The 25,309-nt window shown below is 46.6% G+C and overlaps 1 protein-coding gene across 5 annotated transcripts; it reads left to right on the forward strand.

The window, feature by feature from the left end:
- The first annotated feature begins 3,558 nt into the window (after positions 1-3,558).
- On the forward strand, positions 3,559-25,294 carry cep170bb (centrosomal protein 170Bb). Of its 5 annotated transcripts, XM_080882338.1 has the most exons (21): positions 3,559-4,086; positions 4,399-4,608; positions 6,894-7,031; positions 7,171-7,260; positions 7,541-7,619; positions 7,806-7,864; positions 8,092-8,209; positions 11,045-11,146; positions 11,269-11,781; positions 12,061-13,139; positions 13,581-13,757; positions 13,947-14,064; positions 14,353-16,077; positions 17,393-17,636; positions 17,730-17,886; positions 18,115-18,156; positions 19,256-19,393; positions 20,422-20,510; positions 20,898-20,991; positions 21,083-21,134; positions 23,389-25,294. In XM_080882338.1, the coding sequence occupies exons 3-21, from the start codon at positions 6,927-6,929 to the stop codon at positions 23,571-23,573; spliced, it is 5,166 nt and encodes a 1,721-aa protein (XP_080738464.1). In that variant the 5' UTR covers positions 3,559-4,086; positions 4,399-4,608; positions 6,894-6,926; the 3' UTR covers positions 23,574-25,294. The 5 variants fall into 5 exon arrangements, with proteins under 5 accessions (XP_080738464.1, XP_080738465.1, XP_080738467.1 ...); XM_080882339.1 differs by lacking the exon at positions 4,399-4,608; XM_080882341.1 differs by lacking the exon at positions 19,256-19,393 and having other exon boundaries at positions 3,560-4,086.
- Positions 25,295-25,309: the final 15 nt, after the last annotated feature.

A 25,309-nucleotide genomic window follows, 5' to 3' on the forward strand; every position in this document is an offset into this window, starting at 1 on the left:
TTCATGCTCGGAGATGACGAGCACGTTTCCGGTGCTGGCAGTATCTTCCTGTCTGCAGCCGTTAGCGCCGCTAACACTAGCATTGTTGGAGTCCTTAGCTGCAGCCTCGAAGCGAGCATAGAAAGTGTTCAGCTCGTCTGCCAAAGTCACGGCCGCGTTCGTCATACCGGTTGTTGGTGCTTTATAGTCCGTTATTGTCCTTAGTCCCCGCCACAGGCTCCTAGAGTCACTCTGTTGGAGTTGTGACTCTAGTTTCCTCCCGTAGCGCTACTTCGCCTCTTTCACCGCCCTCCGCACGTTATATGACGGGGCTTTGTACGGGTCCATGTCCCCCGTCGTGAGTCCCGTGTTGTAGGCAGCGGTGCGGGATCTCAGAGCGTCGCGGATGGTTTTATCCACCCACGGCTTCTGGTTGGGAAACGTTGTGATAGTCTTTGTCTCCACGGTATCATCCGCTAGTTTCCTGATGAATCCCACAACCGCTTCCGTAAACACGTTGACATCATCATCGGAGCTGTTTCTGAACATGCCCCAGTCTGCGTCATCAAGTGCGTCCTGTAACGCGGCCACCAATTGATCCGTCCAGCGCGCGACCTTCCTCTGAACTGGAACTTCCTGTTTCAGCCTTTGTTTGTATTTTGGCATGAGGAAGATGGCAGCGTGATCAGATTTGCCAAACGGAGGGCGGGGTTGTGCCTTGTAGCCGTCCTTGACCGTAGTGTAGCAGTGGTCCAGTGTCCTTTCACCTCTGGTGGGGCAGGTGATGTGTTGATAAAAGTTCAGCGCTGCGCGTTTGAGGTTGGCGCTATTAAAGTCCCCCGTCACAATAAGCGCAGCGTCCCGGTGTTGTGTCTGGTGCTGTGTGAGTGCCTCATGCAGCTCGCATAAGGCGGTGACCGTGTCCGCTTGTGGTGGAATATAAACGGCACTTATAATGACCGATGTAAATTCCCAAGGTAGATAAAAAGGACGACACATGATGGACAGTAGTTCCAGATTTGGTGTGCAGGAGCGTGTGAGAGGAACAACGTTCGCACTGTTGCACCAGTTGTTGTTCACCATTAAACACACGCCGCCTCCCCTTGACTCCCCCGAGTCCCGTGTCCTGTCCATGCGGTGAACCGAGAAGAACTCGGCCGGCTGGATGGCGTGGTCCGGCACCGCTGGGTTCAGCCATGTCTCGGTGAAGCAGAGGAGACTTTTCTGTTCTTATTGTTGATTAAAGTTCGCTGAGACTTTTACTGTTAGAATAAATGTTGTTCTAGCTCTTTGATGAGTCCTGTTTTTTGTTTGTTTGTTTGTTTGTTTTTCTGTCCCGTTCGGTACTTTAGCAATCAGAATTGTCTGAGGGCCAGGAAAGATGCCCAATGGGTTTATTTCTTCAAGTGGGGAAAATGTGTCAATGTGATATTGGTCCACTTGATTGATCTTTATCATTATTATTATTATTTATTTATTTATTTTAAGTTATTAAAAATTGGACAGACAATTAGACAGAAAAGGGGGAAAGAAAAACAGAGGGAATCGGGGGACAGTAAGAGAAGACACTGAGAAAATCCATTGGGTCACCTGTTAACAGAAGAAAAAAGAAAACAAACAACAAGAGAACAACACAAAACAGAGGTCAAAGCAACAACCTATCTACGTGTAAGTAACAGTAAATACTAAATATTGAATGTTGAGCAGCACGCAAGATCAACAGCGCATGATATGCTTTAACCCTTTAGAGCCGATCGGAGCGGGAACGCTCTGTTATGCATAACTATTTTTAAATCCCGGTAGCACTGCAACCACGTAAGCTAGCGCAAAAAATTTTTTTGCATATGAAACCGGAGGAGTTGTACTTACATATTGTGCCATCAGCTTGTCCTAGGTCACGGTTTCCTTCCACATAAAGCTTTGCAAAAACTGCATAAAAAGCGCTTGCAGGAACAAAAACATAATATTCCAGAAACACGCTTTGCCGGTCCGATCAGCTGTTCAAAACACTTCCTACGTTGGAATAGACGTCAGCGCGAACTTTTGCATTTCCGCCATTACCTGGCCGAAACCGGAAGTGACGTCATTTTCGCGGAAATGTAGTCTTTTTTGCGATCAGGGCCTCAGGGCCTATACTGCTCTTTTTAAAAGTTATCTTTGACTTTATGACTTTCTGTGTCGTTTCTGGGATGCTTAGGACTCATATTGCACTGCTGGAAATAGTTTATTTTGATGCATATGCTGCTTTTTTGCAAATTTGCAGTATAATATTTATTTTCGTTTTTCCTGCAGTGTATAAAAATTGGTGTATTTCAAAAATAAAACTATGAAGACACTCAAAATAAATTTCCTGTGGTGGGAAACTATTTTGTGCAACTTTTTTGTATTTACAGTTTTGAGGGATAAGCCTCTTAAATTTCTCTAACTACAAATATATGTTAAAAAATCAAAAACGATTTTCAATTTTTTTGTAGTTTATTGCACTTTTTTGCAATTTATGTAATTACTATGCACTTAATGAATACATATTATTAAAATCTGGGCTATAATGGTTGTATTGATGTATAGCAACTTGAAATGCTCCCAAAAATGGCTCCACAGCATGTAAAAATATAATATAAGCTCTGGCGGACTTGGTTCTATGGTAGGTCTTAAAGGGTTAAGGTAGCAGCCAAGGAAGATAGAGTTTGTGTCTGTGAGCACCCATGTGTACAACCCCCAGACCCAGGAGATGTTACCCTTTTCCCTGGGGTTGACGCAAGCAGCCTGCAGCCAAGTGTCCTGATGGTGTACAGAGAACAGGGGTTGTGAAGACCCCATACCTCACTCCGCTTGCTCATATCTCGTGTTGCTGCGTGCTCTAAGCGAGCAGCTCCTGTGCTCACCTGACGGTCACCTGCACCAAGGAGCTGCTGTGATTGACGGAGCAGCAGCTCTACGAGAACCAACACATGTTGTTGGACTTTCAGTTCCAGGTTTTGAGCCACAAAGTACTCATTGCCATATGCAGTAATCTGATTGGTCAAATCTGAGCCTGTTTAGAAAAAATAACTCCCAGATGCATCCACCCATGATGGATGTTTCTTTTTCAATCACTATGTGCTAAAAGACCTCCCTGCACTGAATCATACTTGTTATCAATCTCTGTCTCTCTTTCACAGCATGTCTTTTATACTGTCTTCCTTCTCTCACCCTAACCAGTCGCGGCAGATGGCCGCCCTCTCACTGAGCCTGGTTCTGCTGGAGGTTTCTTCCTGTTAAAAGGGAGTTTTTCCCTCCCACTGTCGCTAAAGTGCTTGCTCATAGGGGGTCACATGACTGCTGGGTTATTGTAAGGTCTACCTTCCAATATAAAGCGCCTTGAGCTTGTATAAATAAAACTGAATCAGTGTACACCCCCCCCCCCCCCCAACATACACAGCGCAGGTAAGCAGCTGAGTCACACGTGAGGTAGACTCTTCATCTGCAGCTCACAGACGGTCACACGCAGAGCCATGAACCGGAGACGTGCACGTGCTTATAACACGTTTACTTTTTTTTTATACAATAGATGTCGTCATCATCCTCATCCCCGTGTCAGCGTTGCGGTGACGTCACGCAAAATCGGCGCTTCCCGTACTGAAGTGACGGCGCTCCAAATCATGTGACCTCTGCCCGGCGCACGCTGAGCTGATCGATCAGAAGAATCTGTGCTGATTACCGATGAGCGGGTCTTCCGAAAACCCTCATACTGCCGAGCGCGCAACCGGAAACCGACCCGCCCTCACAATAAGAGTAGGCCGAGGGCAGCCGTTCCGTCACGGTCACACCTGCAGTCAGGTGTGCTGTGACGAAGTTACTCGCGTGGTCACACTTTTTACTCGTACATGAGTTATCCTCCATCATCGCTCCTCAGCAGACCAACGCTGAGGGGGCCGTGCTTTTCCGCGCTATGTAAAACGGACTCTGAGCTGCTCTCCGGTTTAAGTCTTGCTGGATCATGCAGGCCACTTACACAGCCATTCGACTCAGTCGTGTGAGGTGTGCACCGCTGGATTGGCTCAGCACACACCATCCCTATCGGTACAATCTGCAGAATCCTGCCTACCACGTGACTTTAGCCAGCAGGTGAACCACTGTTTCATTTTAATCAATGGCTAGTTTTGTGTGAACAAAAACATGAAAATTCAGTCTGACTCACCGAAATTACAACATAGTGCCTCTGAGTCTAACTACTGACCACTGCCAAGCCAAATGTATGATAACAGAGCTCCACAGCGCCCTCTGCTGTGGCAGTACCAGGTAATTTGACAGCCAGCCCCGGTGTGCCTGCCTCAGACTCGGTCGGTGCTGCAGTGGACTGTAATATTCTATTTTTTCTAATAAAACCTGTTCGAACCTCACTGGGCATGTTATCAGGTGCGGGCTTTTATTGTGAAGGTCTCGGCAGCTCTTCCGGTGCGGTGGTCGCTGTCGCGGTGCGTGTTGACGCAGCGGGTGCGTCAGGAGGAGATGTTGTAGAGCATCATCGGAGCCGAGCCGCCCCAGTCCGTGTGAGTCCGGATAACGGGACCCGCTCATGCTCTTCCCGCCCCGCAGCACGCCAGCCCCAGATCCAAGAAGCGAAGAGCAGCGGGGAAGAGCCCGGAGGTAAGAGAGGGGGAGGGCAGGGCGTGGAGGAGGAGAGCCTGTCTGTCATCTGTCTGTAACTCCCCCACCCTTCACACACACACATCCGTCGGTCTGTCGGAACCGGACAGGAGGAGCAGCTCCGGGCAGCAGCCGCCGAGAGGCGCTGAGGCTTGGAGAGCTGCTGCTGAAGAGCCGCTCCTCTCCTCCAGCATCAGCTCAGTGTCTGTGGTTGTCTGTGTGTATGTGCATCTGAGTGTGTGTTGTGCACACTTGTCCACATCATGAGCAGTTTTCTTCACTGGTTCTATGCCGTGATGAAAAACAGGAAGATCCCCCCTCCCTTCTCCAGACTTTTTACCTATGGAGTGAGCTGTCCAATCACCTCTGACCTCCTGAGAAGGGCAGAGCTTCACAGAGTGAGCTCCAGAGTGGATGTGAAGTCTCAGTGACTGATGGAGGAGCTGATCTACTCCATGTGTGCCCGTGTGTCAGCCTCTGATTGGACAGAGCGTCTGTGGCACTGCTGTCTGTGCTGCAGAGGAGCTTCATCTATCCTTCAGCTGTGTCTGCAAGAGCTCCTGCATACAAAACCCAGTGCTCAAACTCCAAACTCTCACTTCATCTGTTCGTGTGGTTCACACAAAAGTATTGACAGTACTGATGATACTGCAGTATATGTGCAGAAAAACACTAAAGCAGTGAAGTTTTAATGTCAGTGACTCTCACCTGTGCGAGTGTGTGTGTGAGATCATGTGGTCATTTGACAGTTGGGTATTTCGTGTTAGAAATCGGAAATATCTTTAATCCGTTCCCAGGAAACAGAATCATCTCTGAGCCGTTATTTCAAATTAGAAGTTTTATAAAGCGCTCGTGTTTTATTTTCTGCTGGTCAGTGATTTAGTTCAACTTTTAACTCTAAAGATGAAATGAACAGTTGATTTGCTCATTCTGTGTTTTTAATAAATATCGCATATTTGCCTGCATGACCCCATTTCTGTGCCGAACCTCTGTAATCAGAGCACTGTGAATAAAAATGTCTGTAGGAGTTCATTCAGTGCTTAATTGAAAGTTGAAGGTGTTTGAACCTCAGACTCAGGCTGGTGTGGACAACCTGCAGGTCCTTTTGGACCTGACTACACACCTGCAGGTGCCTCAGCTGTCAGGATTCAAACACACACAAATCAGTAAGAGCAGGATCGTCTGAAATTACTCATTTTGTCTGATTAAATATTTAAAATCTGTCACGATGGCACAACAGGCCTGCACAAACCCACCTGTATCACCTGTAGGGATGGGACCGGTATCGGTTCTGACATAAACGGTAGTAACCAGACCGAAAAGCAGCGCACATTTCGGTGCTTTTTTTTCCTGAGCTGTGATACACTTTAGATTCTAGCCAATCATTTTACGTTTCCGAGGACAGTAGGCGGGGCCAGGTACGTACGTTCTTTTAGAGCAGAGCTACAGATTAAAAATGACCAAGGCAAAGCGGTCAAAAGTCTGGCTGTACTTCACAGCAAAATATGCAAACTCAGCAGCCTGCAACAAGTGCTTTAAGCTGATACTGTCAGAGGTAACACCTCAAATCTGATGAAACACCTGGCGACGCATAGCGTTTTTTTAAAAAGCTGAGAAATGCGCCGTATTTGATAGCTTGCTGTGAGACCTCACACCGAGCACATCTACTGCGGGTGGGTTGCCTGTTATCAGACCCGGAGTTAGCAACATCCCCCAAAAACACGAAGAGGAGAGTCCTGGCCCCTAGCCCTGCCAGTGTAGCAGAAATGATGACGGATGATGATGGCAGCAGCAGCCGTTCTTCCCTGCGTGAGTAGCTTAATGTTGTTCGTGTGTAATTTACGCTGAGTAGGCTAACAGCGTTATCAAATTAATGCATGTAAGGTGAACTGGCAAACATCATCATAGCTACATGCGGCTGTCTTCTTGTTTGATGGCAGATACTCCCTTCACCCTGGCCAAAAAGGCTAAAATGACCAAAGAAAAAGTGGAAAACCGTTAAACATGAGAGGTCTTTGGACAAAGTTTGTGTTTTTTCCATTGATTAAGCACTGCTTCCAGCCAAGAGTGATGCCATAAAAAAGGCTAACATTGTTATCTTTTTACAAAAAAACAGCTGAACATGAGAGGTTTTTGGACCAATTTTGTGTTCTCCATTCTTTAAGCACCGGTTCGAGCACAGTGTAAGCACCGGCACCATTTCAAAAGTACCAGTTTGGCACCGGTATCGGATAAAACCTAAACGATACCATCCCTAATCACCTGCCTCTGTCTTCATTTCCCAGGATGCTCTGGGGTTTCTCAGCAGGCCTGTGAAGATGAGTGTGACATCATGGTTCCTGGTAAGCAGTTCGGGGACTCGACACCGCCTCCCCCGAGAGATGATTTTTGTGGGCCGAGAGGACTGCGAGCTGATGCTTCAGGTGAGGCTGACCTGTGCAGGTGTTCGGGTTAGTAGAAATTGCCTCCCTCTAGGTTGGTCTGAAAAAGGAAGTTTTAATGGTGTCTTGTTTGAGTCGCAGTGAAAGTAAGCAAAAAGAGTTGTATGTGTGTGTGTCTCAGTCTCGCAGTGTGGACAAACAACACGCTGTCATCAACTACAACCCGACCACTGATGAACACCTGGTGAAGGACCTGGGCAGCCTCAATGGGGTGAGCCATACACAACATATCAGTACATTATCATAGGTATCCACCAATCAGCAGCAAACACAGGTGGGGGGTGGTGATGCCTAAAGTCACAGGTTACAGTACAAAGATTTTTTTTTTTATTAACTTAAAAAAAATTAATTCCACTTTCATTTAAACAGGCAAGAACTGTAAAATCACAAAAGAGTGAAAACCTTCAGAGTGGACTTCAACATCATAATCAGAAAGTTTCACCTGGACGTTTGTTTGTTTGTTTGTTTGTTTGTTTGTTTGTTTCCTGCAGACATTTGTAAACGACCTTCGGATTCCTGATCAGACCTACATCACCCTCAAACTGTCCGACATCATCCGCTTCGGATACGATATCCTTCAGACGCACACACGCACTGTTTGTGTGCGTGTCTGTGTGCGTGTGTGTGTTTCTGTGTGTGTGTGTGTGTGTGTGTGTGTGTGTGTGTGTGTGTGTGTGTGTGTGTGTGTGTGTGTGTGTGTGTGTGTGTGTGTGTGTGTGTGTGATAATTTTAATATTTTTCTGAGCTGTTGTTCACATTCTCACGTCTACGTTCTGGAGAAAAGTCAACACAAAGTCCCAGAGGAGGCCCTAAAGGTTGGTGTTTGTGGGTGTGTGTTTTCTATTGTACAAATTACTGCATAGAGGGTGTTATTTAATTTCCTTGTTTAACTGCATTTAGTTTGCATTTCCAAAACTACTCAGAGCGTCATGAATTTCTCATGACTACACACAGCATGTACAGTACTGTGAGTAAATGCAGTACCGTGAGTACATGCAATTTGCAGTACCTTGAGTACGTTTGCCTCGTTCTTCTGTTTCAGCATGAGAAGTACAGCAGTCAGCTGCAGATGAGCCTAAAGCCTTCAGAGGGGAAGAAGAGCGACGTGGACGAGCGGGCGAGAGGCGAGAAAGCGCAGAGTACCAAGAGCCTCACACAGGGTAACAATAATACAGCAACAGTACTGGCAGTAAATATACTGTGTATCAAATGTACTCCTAACAATAGGGCTTTGGAGTTGACGTCACGCCGCAATGCATTATGGGAGCGCAGCGCCATTTTCGGGGTCTACGAATCAAACCAAACACACTGTGTTGGAACGATGACTACAAGAAAGATGCTTAAACGCAGCTCAAAAGAGAATGAACTGTATAGAGACCGATTTCATTCAGAGGCGAAGCAGCGGTACTTGCAGAAAATAGCGTGCATTGGAAATGTGGACCAGTATGAAATAGGGCCGTGGAGTAGAAACCCTGAAGACCAACCGCTACTGACGTAGCCTGACATATTTTCGTACCTTATCTGTGGAATCAGCGCGTACAAGTCGTCATTCAAGCAAAGGTAAGTCAGCTCGAGTACTGCGAGTGAAATGCGTTTGATTTCCTTGCAAAGATTCAGATTAGTGCAGCATAAATTCATTCATGAGGGGAAATTACAGTGAGAACATGTGGAGGCTGTTAGGTGGATAACATAGCGAGTTCAGTGCATTGATGAGACATTCTCCTGAAGGATTGTTATTCTTTATGGTTAAAGAAATTGCACTAATTTATTCATATTTATTATAAATAATCCTAATTAAACATCTTGCTTCCATGTTTGTATCTTGTGTCACTAAAAATACAATTTATTTTAATTTTATATATTGATCAATGACCTGCAGAATCTCCTTATCATATTAAGGGATTCATAATTGTCACTTTATGCTTTTTCCATCTCTAAAGTGATGACATCCTTGCATTACCGGTACATACTTTAGGTTCATTTTCTGCAGGCAGATTTACACTATAACATGCAGCGTTCTATAGATGGACACATAAAGAAATGAAAAATTACATCTATGTGCTAACTTTCTAAACACTTTGTTACATTTATGATAAAGTAGATAAAACACATTTACGTCGGCCTTGGCTCATAGTTCTTGTCTTTAAATGAACTTTGTCTGTGTGTGTTTCAGGTCCTGCACTCTCAAAGACTGAATGAACCAGCATTGCAGCCATGGGTCACCGTGAGCATCACAGGGAAGGTTGAAGCCGCCCACTGCAGCTGTAAGGCCGGAGTCGCAGAGACCTGCAGCCATGTCGCTGCTCTTCTGTTTAATGTAGAAGCAACAGTGTTGATCCGTGGCACAAGGACTGTTACAGATGAACCTGCATACTGGGTTTTGCTGGGTAATATGACCAAGATACAGCCAGAGGTTGGCCATAAGATAGACTTCTCCTCTTCAGCTGCCCAAAAAAAGGCTCTTGATCAAAACCTAAACAGACCATCTGTAGTGACAGGTAAAAGGAGCCGTCCTCAAAACAGAAAAATCCCAGCTGCTACTTTGGAGGAGTTGTCACTGCTATTGGATACTTTGCTGGAACACAGTAAAGCTGTGGGTTGTGGGAATGACCCATAATGTTTTATCTAGGGGTCTACATTTATGCCTGTAGTGCACTGCCGTGTAAATAATTTGCATTTACTGAATATATACTGACTGAGTACCACTGTTCAAAAGTTGAATAAAGAAACAAACTAATTTTTGCCTCTTTTTTTTTTTTTTTTTATTGAAACCACCTTATAGAACATCACATCAGTTACAATGTAGAATCCATGTCATTTATAGTTTACAAATGACAAAATGTTTACACAAAATCATGAGTGTTTACATGACATCACCCACTACTAACATTACTTTATTTACTGTATCTTTTGAAAAAATACAGCAATTTTAACAGCACAAGACTTAAGAATATTTAACAGGAGCAGGTTTCATTCTTCCCTGGTTTTATTATCACACTATTCACCAAAACGCAGCAAACCTTCACCATCTTATCCAGAAGGGTCAACTCTTCACCCTCACATGGAAGAAGTAATCTGATTGGCATGGTGGTATGTTTGCAGCAGGTCCCTTGTGTAGCGCTGGAACCCAGTCACGATGTTTCATCCATTTCATAGGCTGGTTTGCTGCAATAATGCCAAATAATTAGCATCTCTATAAATAGAAGGTAGTTCTGCAAAATCACTCAGTAGGATGTTTGTTCTAATTTGCTATGAGCTCAGAGCGCATAGAAAATAATACTAATAGGCTATAAAGAGTGATATGAACATATTTAGAACTTACCGGAATGAAAATGTCTGGAGCACCAACAGATATTTGGAGATGGAAGAGAGCTGCACGTCAGCTCGTCTCACAGCTGCTATCCAGGCTAGACGCCTTTGTTTGGTAACATCAATACACGAGCTGCTCATGTTGCTTCCAGGTTGGGAAAGAATGAAAAGATAAACCATTTTCAACCTTATTCTCTTGCCGGTCGTGTGATCGAACATTGCAGCCGACCACACAGCAAATACGAACCATGGCTGTTGTGTGAGACTTCGCTCCCCTTTCACTTGCGCTAGACCCCCAAAATGGCGGATCGGGCCAAAATCCTTTCCACGCCCACCCCCCGTGACATCACGGTCCAAAGCCCTATACTGGGCGTAATACAAGCAATAACACAAAATTTTGACATCACACAGGGTCAAAAATATACTGCACTGTACAAAACATAATGTAATACAAAACCCTGCACCAGAAAGCCTGGTGCAGGGTTAAAAAGTACTGGATCAGGAGTCTGTCCGCTGTGTGTTCCTGTACGCAGATGATGTGTCGCTGTTTGTTCTGATGTATTTTTTACTATAAATCTGCTCGTTCAGGAAAATGTTTTAGTAACAAACCAGAAAGTCGTTTGTTCACGCTCCTCGGGACACTTTGATTGGTCGTCAGTTTCACCTATCACACGTTTCTGTGACAGAGGCGCCGGTGTGTCGGCCCACTCCTTTGTATGGCCAGCCTTCCTGGTGGGGAGAGGAGGATTATGGGAGTAAAGTCCAAACCAGCGATGAGCCACATTCAGGTACGCACACCTTAATAAAGTGGAGGAGTGCAGTAAACTGGTGCTGTATAAATAAAGCTAAATTGAGCTGATGGTGCATTATTGATGATGTTGGTGAGATGTCGTCTCTTTGCCTCTGTCAGATGTTCAGAAAGACGCTCCCTCTGCAGATCCAGAATTTTCTGCATCGCTGTCAGACTGTCAGCCAAAGTCCGCCTTCCCTTCGTACCACCGTGAGCCGAGCTACTTTGAGATCCCCACCAAGGACTTCCAGCACCCTAAGTCCTCAGGCGCGGAGCTCCATGAGATCCCCACCAAGGACACTGACACGCCCCCGGCCCCACTCTCGCCTCCCACTCCGACTCCGCCTGTCGTTCAGAGCCATGCCTCCTTTACCATTGAGTTTGATGATTGCATGCCTGGGAAGATCAAGATTAAAGACCACATCACCAAGTTCTCCACTCGCCAGAGGAAGCTGCAGGCTACACCCACCAAGACAGCCATCATGGCCACACCTGCAGAGGTGATGTCAGCAGAGAGCAAGGTGGCTGACTGGCTGGTCCACAGTGATGTAAGCATGATGAAGAGACGCCCACCGTCTGAAGACGTTTACAGCACCAAGAGTGACCTCGCCATGAATATCAAGACCCTGAAAGGTCAGAGTTGCACCTGTGTTCCGGACCATACCTGTGTTTGTCATTCACAGGTAATCGGGGATTATGCTTTCTGCTGGTGATAAAACCTGTCCAGCACTTCATTGTTAACAATTTATTGACACACGGTCCCTGAATCTTCTGATATTTCTCTGATTTTACTGACCCCACTAAACTTGTGTCTTTGTTTGAGGCTATCAAAGCTTCAGTCATGCACTTGTGACCATTGAGCTTCAAAGTTCAAAAGCTAGTACTCACTGACATCTTTATTCCTGTCTTTAGGTCACCATCATGAGGATGGGACCCAGAGTGACTCAGAGGACCCAGTTCTCAAAGGAAGGAGTAAATCCCACCACTCGGTCCGCACTGAGCACTCTATGCAATCAGAGCTGTCCCAGGCGTCGCAGCAGGTCATCCAATCAGGCCAGTCCATCCATAGTCAGCTACACCAACCACTGCAGCATGCTCCACCCAGACCGGCCTCTGCCTCACCCGTGGCCCCTGAGAGACCCTTGTCCCAGAGTCCTCCTAAAGCTCTGTCACCCACCGAATTTCCCAAACAGGCGCCCCCCGAGCACCTCACTCAGCAAGCTTTCATCATTGAGTTCTTTGATGACAACCCACGCAAGAAGCGCTCTCAGTCCTTCACCCACAACCCCGCCCATGCTGACTCGTACTCCACACTCAGAGCCAAGTTGGAGCGGCGGAAAGGCGGCGAGAGGCCAGCATCTGTGCACGGCCACATCCCTCCCACACAGCAGGTGACGGTTCCTCTGAAGAGTCAGAGCCATGGTGGCCCTCAGAGGTCAAGCTCTCTGAAGAGAGAAAAGACTGAGGGGGAGGCGGCTTCGTCGGCTTCCTCGTCTCGCTCCTCATCGGGCATCATCATCCGACCTTTCGGCAGCGTTGGGAAGAAGTCAAAGCTTGCCCAGGAGTTTGCTGCTGAATTCCTGAAGGATTCGGGTCGTAATGACTCCTCCCCAACCAGGGATAAGACAACTCCTCCACCAATGTCTGCACCTCCTGTGATGATATCGCCTCATCATACAAGGATCCTCTCCACACAAGAACCTCCAGCTCCATCTTCTGTCTCCTACCCTGCCTCCCCATTACAGCCTCCAGCAATCTCAAAGACCCCAGTCCCAGTCAACATTCCAGGCCCAGCTGCCGCTCCGGTACATCCGTCTGGACCTCCCTTCTCCACCATGCCGCCCATGGCCGTCAGTGGAGGAGATGTCAAAGGTACCCAGAGGATGGCCCGGAACGAGGAAGACGACAGCTTGAGCGATGCTGGGACCTACACCATTGAGACGGAGTCGCAGGACAAAGAGGTGGAAGAGGCTCGTAACATGATCGATCAGGTGAAGTCCCAGTGAAAACACAGTAAGAATAAGATCTTTGTGATAGTGGTGGGGTGAGGCAGCATTCATTGTTCCTGCTGCTCGTGAAAGGGTGTCTTTAAGTGGTGGTGAGTGCAGGAAAACTGCAGCACAGCACACGTGCTGTGCCGTATGATTCTTCAGCAGGGATGTGGACTTTGATAAAATAACACATCTTATGTAATGTTGTATTCAAACCCTTGTGTCATTGCTGATTATCTCAGTTTTGTTGTCTCGTCTTCACAGAATCTTCCAGATAGAAAAATGTTTATGAAATTAGAAATGATCCTAGGGTATCTTGAAGTATTCTGATGTTGCCTATCTAAACAGTATCTCTTAGTGATGCACTGACCCTCGTATCCTTCCTATTTCTTCCTGTTTGTTTTTTCTGCCCGTCCTCATGCATGTCCTGTGCTCTGACAGGTGTTTGGTGTCCTCGATTCTCCAGAGTACAGTGGTGTGAACACTGGTGTGTATAGACCTGTGATAAATGATGGAAAGGATGAGCATGCTAACCTGCCTACTGATGGTAGCACTGTGGACTCACTGCATGGCTTTATCCCATCTTCTATCAGCGGCCCTTCAACAGGCCCCATACAGGTAAAAAAAAAAAAGTGAAAATTTTGAAGTACAACCTGGAGAAACACCTTTGTAGCACACTGTTATCCCAGTGCCTGCACAACCATGTTGTTATTCCCTATTTCTTCTTGTGATATGAATGTAAATGTTGACGTTTGTTTCCACTGATCTTCCTGAAAATGGTGTTGGTCATCATATTTTGTTCTGCAGGTTCCAGCTGCTCATGCTGCATGTCTGGAAGGCCCTAAGTGGGTTTCACGTTGGGCCAGTCTAGCAGACAGCTACGCCGAAACTGGTTCCACTCCACCTCAAGTAGAATGTCTGGAAGGTGAGGTTTGTTAAAAATACCTTAAACATGTTTAAAGAGCACAGAGCCGCTGTTATCTCAGCTTTATGTTTATGGACCTCCAAATGTGATTCCGTTTGTCTACTTGGAGTCTTGAATTTATCAGTAATTTGCAGTTTTGTAAGTGAACAATAAATGTATCTATACACAGTTCAGAGCAATGGACCCATGGTCTTATTTTTACTCCGCTTATTGTTTTAAAACTAAAGTAGTTACGCAACATTAAAGCAACTCATATAAAATGCTGACGTGACTAAACTTGTGTTGCAGATTCACGTCTCATGAGCCCTTCGATGGGAAACTACAGCTACGACAACTCTGAGTCAGAGTCCAGCCACAGCTCCAGGACAAGAAGGCTGCTGCCCCAAGTGCCTCCAGAAAAGCTAGACGGTGTCACCCCAAGCATCATGATTCGCCATGAATCTTACCAAAGCCAAGAACCTCTGGACAGAGCCTTTGGTCCCTCCCACTCAGTTGACTCCACCCAGCGCCTGTCCGTTCAGGATGATGTGGACCCAGACAGCCTGAGTGATGCCAGTCGCTCAGATGATGGACCTGTTCAAGAGAAGATGAGGACAAATCAGGTCAAGACTGCATTTGTATCTCCAGTGATCACTGGTCCTCAGCTTAGAGGTCAGGAGAAAGTGTCTCCATCCTCCAAATCCACCTGCTTCTACATTGGTTCAGAAGACCATCCCAGCAAACCTGAGCAAGCCCAGAGCCCAGTACAGTCTGAGAAGACAAGAGACCCCCCAGCAAAAACTCCCCCTACCACTGTCCTGATCCGACATCTGAGTGGATACGAACCCAAGAGGACGGGAGTCAAACCCAACAGCTCTGCTCCAAACCTCCAAACACAGGACAAAGATTCAGTTCCAACCAAAGACAGTTGCACATCATCCTTCATCCGTCAGGAGAGTTTCACCAAAGACCAGCCCAGTGACACTGTCCAGATGAAGAAGCTTCCCCACATCTCCAGCCACCCATCCATCAGAGACATGGAGCAGAGGCAGGAGAACATCCAGGACACACAGTCCTTCCTTCAGGAAGGAACTCTATCCTCTCTGGATGCCAAGTTCCCCTCCTCTGGTTCAGGTCGCAGCTCAAAGAAGGAGGGTTCGTCCAGCCACATGGACGACTCCCTGTCTGGTGAGTCAGATGTTGACACGGCTAGCACGGTGAGTCAAGTGAGTAGCAAAAACACTCCAGTCAGCTCAACTTCTAAAAAGCACCCTCCCATCAGCAGCCTTCAAAAGGAGAGGTCCTCTTCTAGTCCATCCATCCAAGAGAAGGGACAGCAGCTCAGTGCCCGTGAGCGACTTTCTGAGAAACGCCGAAACCAGATCACTGCCAGTGCAGCAAATAAGGCAGAGGCAGCGAAGCGCTTCCAGATGCGCCGCAGTGCCGGGAATCGTGGCTCTCTGGATCTGTCTGAAGGCCAGCAGGGGTCTGGTCCGCAGTGGACCGAAACCCCATCATCTGATCACGAAACGTCCCGTCCATCCAGCCGCAGCAAAAAACTCATTGCCCCTCTTCAGAAAGAAGACAATGGGAAGATGCCCAGGACGGCGACCCAGCAGGTTCTGACACGCTCCAACAGCCTGTCAGCGCCACGGCCGACCCGAGCCTCAATGCTGCGGCGGGCACGTCTGGGTGAAGCTTCAGATAACGAAGGTGCTGAGACTGACCGAGGCTCTCAGAATTCTGACCATATTGCTGCAGCGCCCAAAGTGTCCACTGAGGGGAAGAAGCTGTCCAGGCTGGACATCTTAGCGATGCCCAGGAAGAGGACCGGCTCCTTCACCAACCCCAGCGATACCGAGGCATCCTCCACAGGACGGCCCACTTTCTCCAACCGGAACACAGAGGCTGTTGTCAGCACCAGGAAAACATCGGCGGGTGACAACCGGCAGGCAGCTAGCAGAGGAGGCGGAGCTCCAGCGAAGCAACCTCTGACACGTACCCGTTCGAGCGGAGCCAAGTACGCCGGCAGCGGTGAGTTATTCCTTAATGACCCTGAATGTGAGGGGTTCCTGATGTTTCAGTCAGAGTTGTTCCTCCTGAGTTGTTCTAGGATGAGAGACAGAGGTCGAGTCTGCCGTCACTCAGTCTAATCGCATTAATCATAGGTGTTTCAGTTGCTCCGTCGTCTCCAACAGGTGAGGACTGGTCAGTTTGAATTTTTTGGCCTTTTATTATGGAATGATAATCATGTCATGATAAATGCATGAGCCAAAAAATTATTCTGAGAAAATAATTTCATTTCACTGGTGCAATTAAATTCCTCATGTATAAATTCAACAACCTGTGTGTGTAAGTCTCAGAGCTCCGAGAAGCAATTGCTCATGCCAGCTTATCAAGGTACTAACCGCAAGTCCAATGTGTCCCAGGTGTAAGTGTTAGATAAAAAAGAAAAAGTCTGTGCAAACCTGAGTTTGTCAAAAGTTAGTGCGAGCAGCCTCAGCTGACTGGTGTGAAACAGCAAACAGACGATTCAGAGGAATCAGGACAATTGTGAGGAAATCGGGGAAACCTCCTCATCACGGTCTCACTTTTTGAGCTTCACAATGAGCTGAATTGTTTGAGTCGTATCATTGTCGCATCTTTACCTTTACAACATAAAGTGCTTCGAGGTCATGGAAATAAAATTGAATTCAATTGAATCATGGTAAAAAGCACTTAAACTCAAAACCCTCCATGAGGACAGACTCTCTGGTGGGATCTGCTGACCTTTGCTGTCATTTGAAATGTCGTCAGATTTCTGATGCTGCTGAGTCTGTTTGTATTACCGTGGAAACAGCATCAGCTCCCTTGTTATGAACAGGAATTAGGACACAAACCCAGATACCAGCTGCAGCCCAGAGCTTCGCCCTGCAGACACTTTAATCTGATGTCCTGTCACAGCCACAGCCATCCAAACATGCTTACTAACGCTCTGAGGCAAAACCTAACGCTGTGTAGAGTTAGACAGAAGCTCTGGATGGATGATGAACAGCGCCTTTGTGCAGCTGCTGTAGTGATTTGGCACAATATAAAATAGTATTGAAGTGAATTGAATAATTTCATTTTTTGGCCCTTGATCACAAAGAGCTGAGATGCGAGGGTCAGGGTGATCACTGATGAAGGCTCACAAGGATCAGATGTCAAACTTCACCTGAGATGTCAAACTTCACCTGAGAGTCTGAGGTTTCTGACTGAATGATGGCATAGCGGTGCTCTCTGGAAGTCATGGTTGGCTCTTATCTGAACCTCGTGTTAAACAGAATCTCGTAGTTGAGGTTTGCGGTTTCTCACGACCGGCTGTTCTCAGGTTCCCGTCGCAGACAGAAGGGCTCGGACTTCTCTTCTTCCTCTGATGAAGAATACGAGACGAGTGGCAGTATCTCCAGAGCCAAACGCTCCTCCCATCCTTCCACCTCTGACCAGACGCCACACAGCCACCGGACGCCCGCCACCAGGACCAAGTCTGTCTCCCTGGAAATGGAGGAGGATGAGGATCAGAACGACGTTGACCCGTACCAGAACTGGTCCACGCACAGCGCTGAGATTGCAAAGTAAAAGCACTGTCACATGTTGACACGTGTGCCACGGTAAGGTGATGTCACTCACGTCTCTATGGTGATCATGTGTTTGCGTTTCCCCTGCAGGCTCAGTCAGGACCTGGCTAAAGACTTGGCCATCCTGGCGAAGGAAATCCACGATGTCGCTGGGGATGGGGACTCGCCAAGCTCCAGCATGGGCACCACCACGTCTCCCAGCTCGCTGCCCAACACGCCAGCCTCCACCATCTCCGCCAGGGAGGAGGTGGGCCACAAAAATCCCTCATAACACTCTCACTACACACAGGCCATAGAATGACTAGCAGGCAGGGTTAGCAGCAGGTGTTGTGTTGCAGTGTCTTCAGGTTTTGTTTATTAGCTCAGCAGAGGTCAGTGCAAACTCCAGTGTTCCCACTTCAGATGCTGGTCTGACTGGGAGGAAAAGCCTTCGTCATGCTTCGACTCATTGTTCATTTCTCTGTTCTGCTCGCAGACGCCATCCTGTCCATACTTATGGGGGGTCCGACCATCTCAGGTGTCTGACTCATCTCTCCTCGTGCCCTGTGATTGGTTCGCCTGCCATCACTAATCCTAACACTCCCTTCTCATTGGTGTTGTTTTATTTATGTTTTGAAAGATTATTGATAATAAACTGCTGAGGCGGTGCTGAACAAACCCGAGCTGGAACAAGTGAGGAGGTGTGTCAGAGCAAGGACTCGAAGCCCCGCCCCTCCGAGGGTCTGCTGAGAGCAAAGAGCTCTATAAAGAATATGACCTGAGGCCAGGTGACAGGTGGCTTCACTTGTGCTACTTCACACTCCCTACATGAGAATAAAAACGTTTCACAGCTCGGCACGCTTCTTTGGATTCTATGGTTTAACAGTGGCAACCAAACAGCCTGTAGGGCCCTAACTGCCACCTTTTGGCAGTTGTAACACATTACACCCTCCAGGTGCCAATAAAAACAAGATCAGAAGTCACGACCCCTGTAGTGGAAGCCTGTTCTCTCACTTTTCACAGCCAGCCACCACATTTAAGGCTTTATTGTGTTTTCTATCGGCTGTTTCACAGATTTGCCAGATACTCCAGCTGTGGTCCTCTGCGGAAAGGAGCTAATGACAAACCACAGAGTGTGAATCAGAGAACAAATTTCCACAGCGTATCATTGGGTGCTCTGTCTGACGCGCCCTCATAAACAGATGAATAAAACCCCTACGCTCTGAAGTTCGTAACTGTCTCAAACAGAGTCCGTCCCCTCTCTCAGGTGACTGAATCAGATGTAAGAACCTGAACCTGCCCCAATGGTGTTGGTTCCTGCTCGGTGTTGTTTGGTGCTCACTCAGTGGTTTTGATGATAATCGGGTCCATCGGCCTCCACCGTGAATGAACTGGTGTTACTGGTTTTGGAACAGTTCGTGAAGCCGTGGCTGGTGCCCAGCAGGGTTCACCCGCCCTCCTTCGCCTCCCCGTGGTCGTTACGCTCTGTCTCCCAGCAGCACTGAAATTCACTGCGCACGCTGTTGCCTCCACGATTGCAGCTGCATGTTGACTTGGTGCATGCGTTCACAGAGCACCGCCATCACCGTCTAGCTGGTTTCATCACCGGAGTCAGACTCCTTTTATTCTCTTTCCAGCTGGTCCAGCGTATCCCTGAGGCCAGTTTAAACTACCAGAAGGTTCCTCCAGGTTCTGCTGCTGTCTTGGACCTGGACGCAAATATGAATGAGCCAGAGACCAGTTCTAAGCAACGGCGTCCGTGGAACCGCGAAGAGGTCACTGTCTAATCCCTCTGAGGCTACGTTCACACTGCAGCTTGTAGCGCCACGGTCATGTTCATGTGTAATTAACAGAGCAGTTAACGCCAAGGTGTGTGTGCGTGCGTGTGTGTGTGTGTGTGTGTGTTTGTGTGTAACCCATCGCACTGACCATCGTCACACCCAGATTTAGCTTTGTTTCAGCTGGGACTAATAACCACTAAAATGACTGTAATATTTAGGTTTTGATTAGTGCTGTCAGTGTTAATCTTGTTAAAATGACGAGCTAGCATGTTAGCGCGGTTAGCTCGTTAATGCGTTAGCGCCGTCCAGACCCATACACAGGTCTATCTGCGTTAACTCGCTAACGGAGATTTGCTGCGTTAATGTGGTTATGGCCTTAACTTCATTTTAACAAGATTAAGGCTGAGAGCACTAGTTTTAATATTGTTGTCTGCTTACTTCCGGAGGAATTGGGACTGCGGTACACCGCAGCCTGAAACATGGATGTGCGTGCTGTGACACTTGCTTTAGTGACCATATTTGGATGGGACGGAGGTGCTCCAAGTGATCTGCTATCAGGTGTTATTTAGGAGAAATTATCAGCATTAATGTGTTTGTTTTAACACAGAGTCCATAAAGACTGACTCAGTGCTGCCTGTGCTGGACATCAGAGGAACTCCAGCTTCATTTCTCAGCCCTGGCAGGTGCGTCAGGCTGAGGACTAGCTGTGCTATATGCTCAGACAGTATCACCTAGAGGCTGCAGGGATCATTACAGCTCGCACCATGCAAGGGTCAGACTGAAGCGGGGCTCTAGACAAAGGCACTGTTATCCATTGTTTCAAGACTAGAACATCATGCAAAAGTAATGAAACCCTACATAGCTGCCGTGTGAACATAGCCAGTGTGATCGTTACCATGACTACAACTGCTGCAGTTAGTTTTGGTGTGCTGGGAAATCAGGATGTAACCTGCTGGAGCCACGTGACGGTACAACGCTGGCTTCATCTCCTGCCCTCTGCATGTCCCTCTGAACTCTTTCAGGTGATTCTGGACAACCTGATGCTGAATCCAGTGTCTCAGCTGTCTCAGGCCATCCGGGAGAACACAGAGCAGCTGGCCGAGAAAATGAAGTAAGGAAGCACTGACACCCCGAGGCTGTAGCAGCTCAAACCTGAGAAATGTTGGGGATGCTTAAAAGGATCCCTTTTCATCAATATCTTTTTAGTTTGTACAGAAATGACCACCTCCTCCCATTCAACACGTTTACCCAAACCATTCAGTCCAAGTGCAGCCTCTCTCTGGGGGAACAGCTAGTTTCCCCTCACAGTGAGACAAAGATTTAAACTTCAGACCACAGATGTAAAACGAGGATGATTTCTTTTGTTCCCTTCACTTGCTATCAGGCTTATTAGGTGTTCAGGTGTCAGGTCCGGTTCGGTATAGTAAGGGGCACTTTTGGGAGCTGTACGCTGTGGTTTCTGAATGCTGGCGCTGACTCGACAGTGTCTTCCTCTCAGAGTTTTGTTCCAGAACAAGGCTGAGGTCTGGGAGGAGATTGAGGCAAAGATCAATACTGAAAATGAAGTCCCCATCCTGAAGACCTCCAACAAGGTTCATCTCCATATTTATTGGCTGATTTAAACAGCACAAAAGCAACTTCATAGAACATCTGGAAACCTCAGTTTTCTGTTTCCTGTTGCAGGAAATTACCTCCATTTTGAAAGAGCTGAGGAGAGTTCAGAGGCAGCTTGAAGGTACGTTCAGGTTTGGATTTGTGTGTTTTGTCCAGTTTGAGTCTGTCAAATCCAAAAAAAATTCAGGGACAGGTTTTTTTTTTTTAAACTTCTAGTGAAATCACAAGAAAAAGACAAAGAAGTTCCAGAACTGCCTAATAATTGAGCTGATGAACAGTGCTCAACAAATTTATTACACCACACAGTGTAAGATTTATGGCACAGCTGCCCTAATTAACAGTATTATTTATCATGTTTTATGTTTTTCTAATGGTTAATCCACCACTATGCTCATTTAACTCAAGTGATTTCAGTGCTAAAATATCATTACTGTGCCTGACTCAGCAGAACATATAGTAAAGCAAAATTATTGTTTTTTCTTTTTTAAATTAGGATACCAAATTGTAGAATTTATTTACAGAAAATCAGTTTTAGTTGTTGAATGTTGTGCTCGAACCATTCCTGTGTGTGTGAATTGAGTTTATCTACCTCATAACTATTAAACGGCTCTCGTCATTGTGGTTTTCAGTTGAATTGAACTTTTAACTGTGGTTCTTTTTAATGTTCTCTTTGTGTCCAGCACTTTCCAGAGAGTACAGTGCTCAGCATAAATGAGTACACCCCACTACATTTGTCAGAAAACCTTTAGTTTCCTTTCAACATTTTCTATGAGATACAAAATACTCCCACAAATGTGGACCATTGATTGCAAACCAGTTTTGTTTATTTACACACACAAAAAAGTTATTTTCCTAAAAAGTTAATTCAAGCCCATGTCGCAAAAATGAGGACACCCCAATTATAGTCTTAGGAGAAAAGCCACACTAAAGACTACAAAATTTGAATTAACAGGCATTCAAGCACAGGTGAGTCTAATGATTCATTTAAGAGGTGTCCAGCAGACAGGTGACTATGAAAGGGATTCTTTATCAAAGAAAATCCCTTTCCATTTCATGATGTCAGCAATGGCTCCACATGGAAGAGAAATGTCACAAAATCTGAGAAAGGAAATCATTTCTTTACAAAAAAAAAAGGTGAGGGCTACAAGAAGATCAGAAAAGCTTTACATTTCAGCCAAAATACTGTAGCAAAAGTGATTCAAAAATTTAAGAAAGATTGAAGTGCAACCATTGTACAGAGACGTCTAGGCCATCCACGGAAGTTAACATCTCGACAGGAGCGTCTTCTGATGAGAAGGGTTGAAGAATATCGCCATGCAAGTTCACTTCAGTTAGCTAAAGCAGTAGAAAGCCAAACTGGAGTGACCGTTTCACGTGACACCATACAGCGCACGCTGCAGAGGAATGGCATGCGTGGGTATCGTCCACAAAGGAAGCCTCTCCTAAAGCCCATGCACAAAAAAGCACACCTAGAATTTTCTAGGGCCCATGCTGAAAAAGATGAAGACTACGGGGACTCTATAATCTGGAGTGATGAGACAAGGCGTTGTAAAAGTGAGGTTTCAAAGAGAAATGCATGGTGCCTACAGTGAAACATGGTGGTGGCAGTGTCCTTATGTGGGGCTGCATGAGTGCTGCTGGTGTTGGGGAGCTGCATGTCATTGATGGTATCATGAACTCAACAATGTACTGCTCTATACTGAAGGTGAAGATGCTGCCATCACTGCATGCACTTGGTCGTCGTGCACTTTTCCAACACAACAATAATCCAAAACACACATCTAAAGCTACTGTTGCATTTCTGAAGAAGAACAGGGTGAAGGTGATAGAATGGCCAAGTATGTCTCCTGATCTGAACCCAGTCAAACACTTGTGGGGTATTCTGAAGCGGCAAGTTGAGCATCACTCTCCGTCCAGCATTCAGGCTCTAAAAGAGGTTATTCTTGAAGACTGGAAAAAGATAGATGTTGCAATATGTCGCCATCTTGTTCATACCATGTCTAGAAGACTTGGTGCTGTCCTTGAAAATCACGGCGGTCATACAAAATACTAGATGTAGTAGTTTTTGTTGTGGGGTCTATTCATTTTTGCTTTAACCAATTTGAGTAAAACTGAAGATTTTGTGATCAAAGTTATATTATTAACCTTCTTTCCATGTTATGGAGTTAAACAAGTGTTCAATAAAACTCAGCCTTGTGAAAATTTGGGAAATTGTTCTTAGGTTCATTGAGCTACTGATTAAATTTGTACTTTTTAAAGGGGGTGTACTCATTTATGCTGAGCACTGTACATCTTATAAATCATCTCAGACTATCTGAAGTAGACTCATTGGCCCTGGTGTGTTATTTAATATTCTTGTAATGTTCTTGTTATAGTTATAAACACGATTGTGGAGCCTGATGGCGGTCTTCAGGCAGCAGCCGGCGCAGCATCCCTCAGTCAGACTCGACCATCCACAAGGGAGAAGAAACCCAGCACCAAACCTCGCGGAGCCCCCAACACCAACGAAAGCACCAAACGACCGCCTCGTGGACCCGATGGGGCCCACAACATGGCCTGAGCAGGCCACTGTAGCACCTCTGGAAAGTAACTGTGCATCCACCAGTCCCTGCCTCTGACTGTAACACCCAGATCCACAACTCAGTGCTGACTTCAGCTGTAAATGTGTGGTTGGAGGCTGGTGTGGGTTTGTGGCGGGCCTGTTTGAGGTCTGCCTCTAACTTATCATCCATTCGCAGCAAGAATGGATATTTACAAAGCTTCTGACAAATGCCGTGCTTCAGTGGAATTTTTGGTCTGAATTTATTGGTTTCCAACCCAGAGTTTGGTTGACGTTGGTTTCCAACGTCAGAGCGATGTGATGAGGTGATGATCTCGGTGTCCCACAGGTCATAGTTGTGAACTTTCAAGGATGCAAATTTTAAGTGAAATGCTGCTGTGGACCAGAACCACATGCATCGTTTCTAGCAGACTCCTCTCACATGAATCCTTGCCTGTAAATACTGCAGCTGTGAACAGACCTCAAACACGCCCCTTCCCTGTCTACAGGGAGCAGCTCAGTCATGCTCCTTCCGGCTGTTACCGTGACGACCTGTCTCCGGTGTGTGTTTGTTAGGGTGGAAGAGCTGCGGCGTGTGGATGCACTGAAACTGTCCAGAACTAACTCTCATTCGTGGTCAGAGTATATCTGTAGAACTGCTTCCACTTTGCACAAGCTCAGCAAACGTAGTCAAAGCTCCATAATGAAGCAGCCGCTCGCGCCACCGTAGTACGTGGATGATGTACAAACATATACCGATAAACTTTGTGCTTTGATAATCTGTTGTTGCGTTGCATTTGAACAGATAGATTGTGTTGCTGTTTTTATGTCTGTATTTATGAAGAGAAAGCCGTAGCTTCCTGTGGGCTGTGCAGACAGGAAACGGAACCCTGAGCTCAGCTGTAGAAGAGAAAACTATGTAATGTTGTGTTTCCTGAATGTTTGGGTGCTCCGCTGCAATGACGCTCAGCCTCATTTTCTTTTGCCATCTTGCCGTAATTGTGCATTAGCTTTGAAGCTGTGTCAGGTTATGCTGAATGAACAGACTTGTGCTGGTCCCTGAACGCATCGCCTTTCTACCTAAATTGAAAGAAATGCGAGACCAGACTCAGCTCTGTTTGGCACACTGGTTTCTGATAGAAAGGCTCGCCCCTTAACATAGTTCAGGGTCATGTGAAACAAAGGAACGCTGAGGTGTTCTCCACAAGTTCTGCCTCACTTAATTATGACACCTCATGTGTTTCTGGTAATGAAATGAGCTGTAAGGCTGACACGCCGAGCTCTAATCGCAGACCGCAGATGTCTGTGGAAGCAAAGCTGCAGCTCTGATCAGAACAAGCCACTGTCCATTTGCCCCGTCCTGATCTGTGAGGGCTCAGAGAGTCCAGTTTGACAGCGTTATGTCATGAGCACAGGCTGTATTCCTGATGATGAAGTGTGGACTCATCAGCTGAGAAAAAACTCGACAATGAATTTTTTTCTTTTCGAAGCTGCTCTGTCAGAGAAGCTGCAGACTTGGTTCCAGAGTTCAGGACTGACACTCTCCAATTGATGAACAGCTCGTGTCCTTTATATCCTCGTTTCAGCTGACTCTGCTTGCTGAGTTCTGCTCATCTGTGAGCAGCATGAGCTGCTGGATCAGGCTCACCTGTGATACATCTGTGTGTTGTGGACTTGACTGTGTAACTCCATTCATCTGGAGTGTTTCTGATCTTTGAATTTCTTGTAAATTTCTTGTTCGGCTGCGTTAGAAAAGT

The sequence above is a fragment of the Rhamphochromis sp. 'chilingali' genome, assembly GCF_963969265.1.
Source record: "Rhamphochromis sp. 'chilingali' genome assembly, chromosome: 5".
Taxonomy (NCBI): Eukaryota; Metazoa; Chordata; class Actinopteri; order Cichliformes; family Cichlidae; genus Rhamphochromis; species Rhamphochromis sp. 'chilingali'.

Bases quoted from the DNA above. Each gene is read 5' to 3' on its own strand.
- cep170bb (XM_080882338.1), top strand. From the start codon at position 6,927: ATGAGTGTGACATCATGGTTCCTGGTAAGCAGTTCGGGGACTCGACAC. The intron at 13,140-13,580 runs GTGAAGTCCCAG...GTGCTCTGACAG, and splicing joins CTCGTAACATGATCGATCAG to GTGTTTGGTGTCCTCGATTC. The intron at 19,394-20,421 runs GTCACTGTCTAA...GAACTCTTTCAG, and splicing joins GTCCGTGGAACCGCGAAGAG to GTGATTCTGGACAACCTGAT.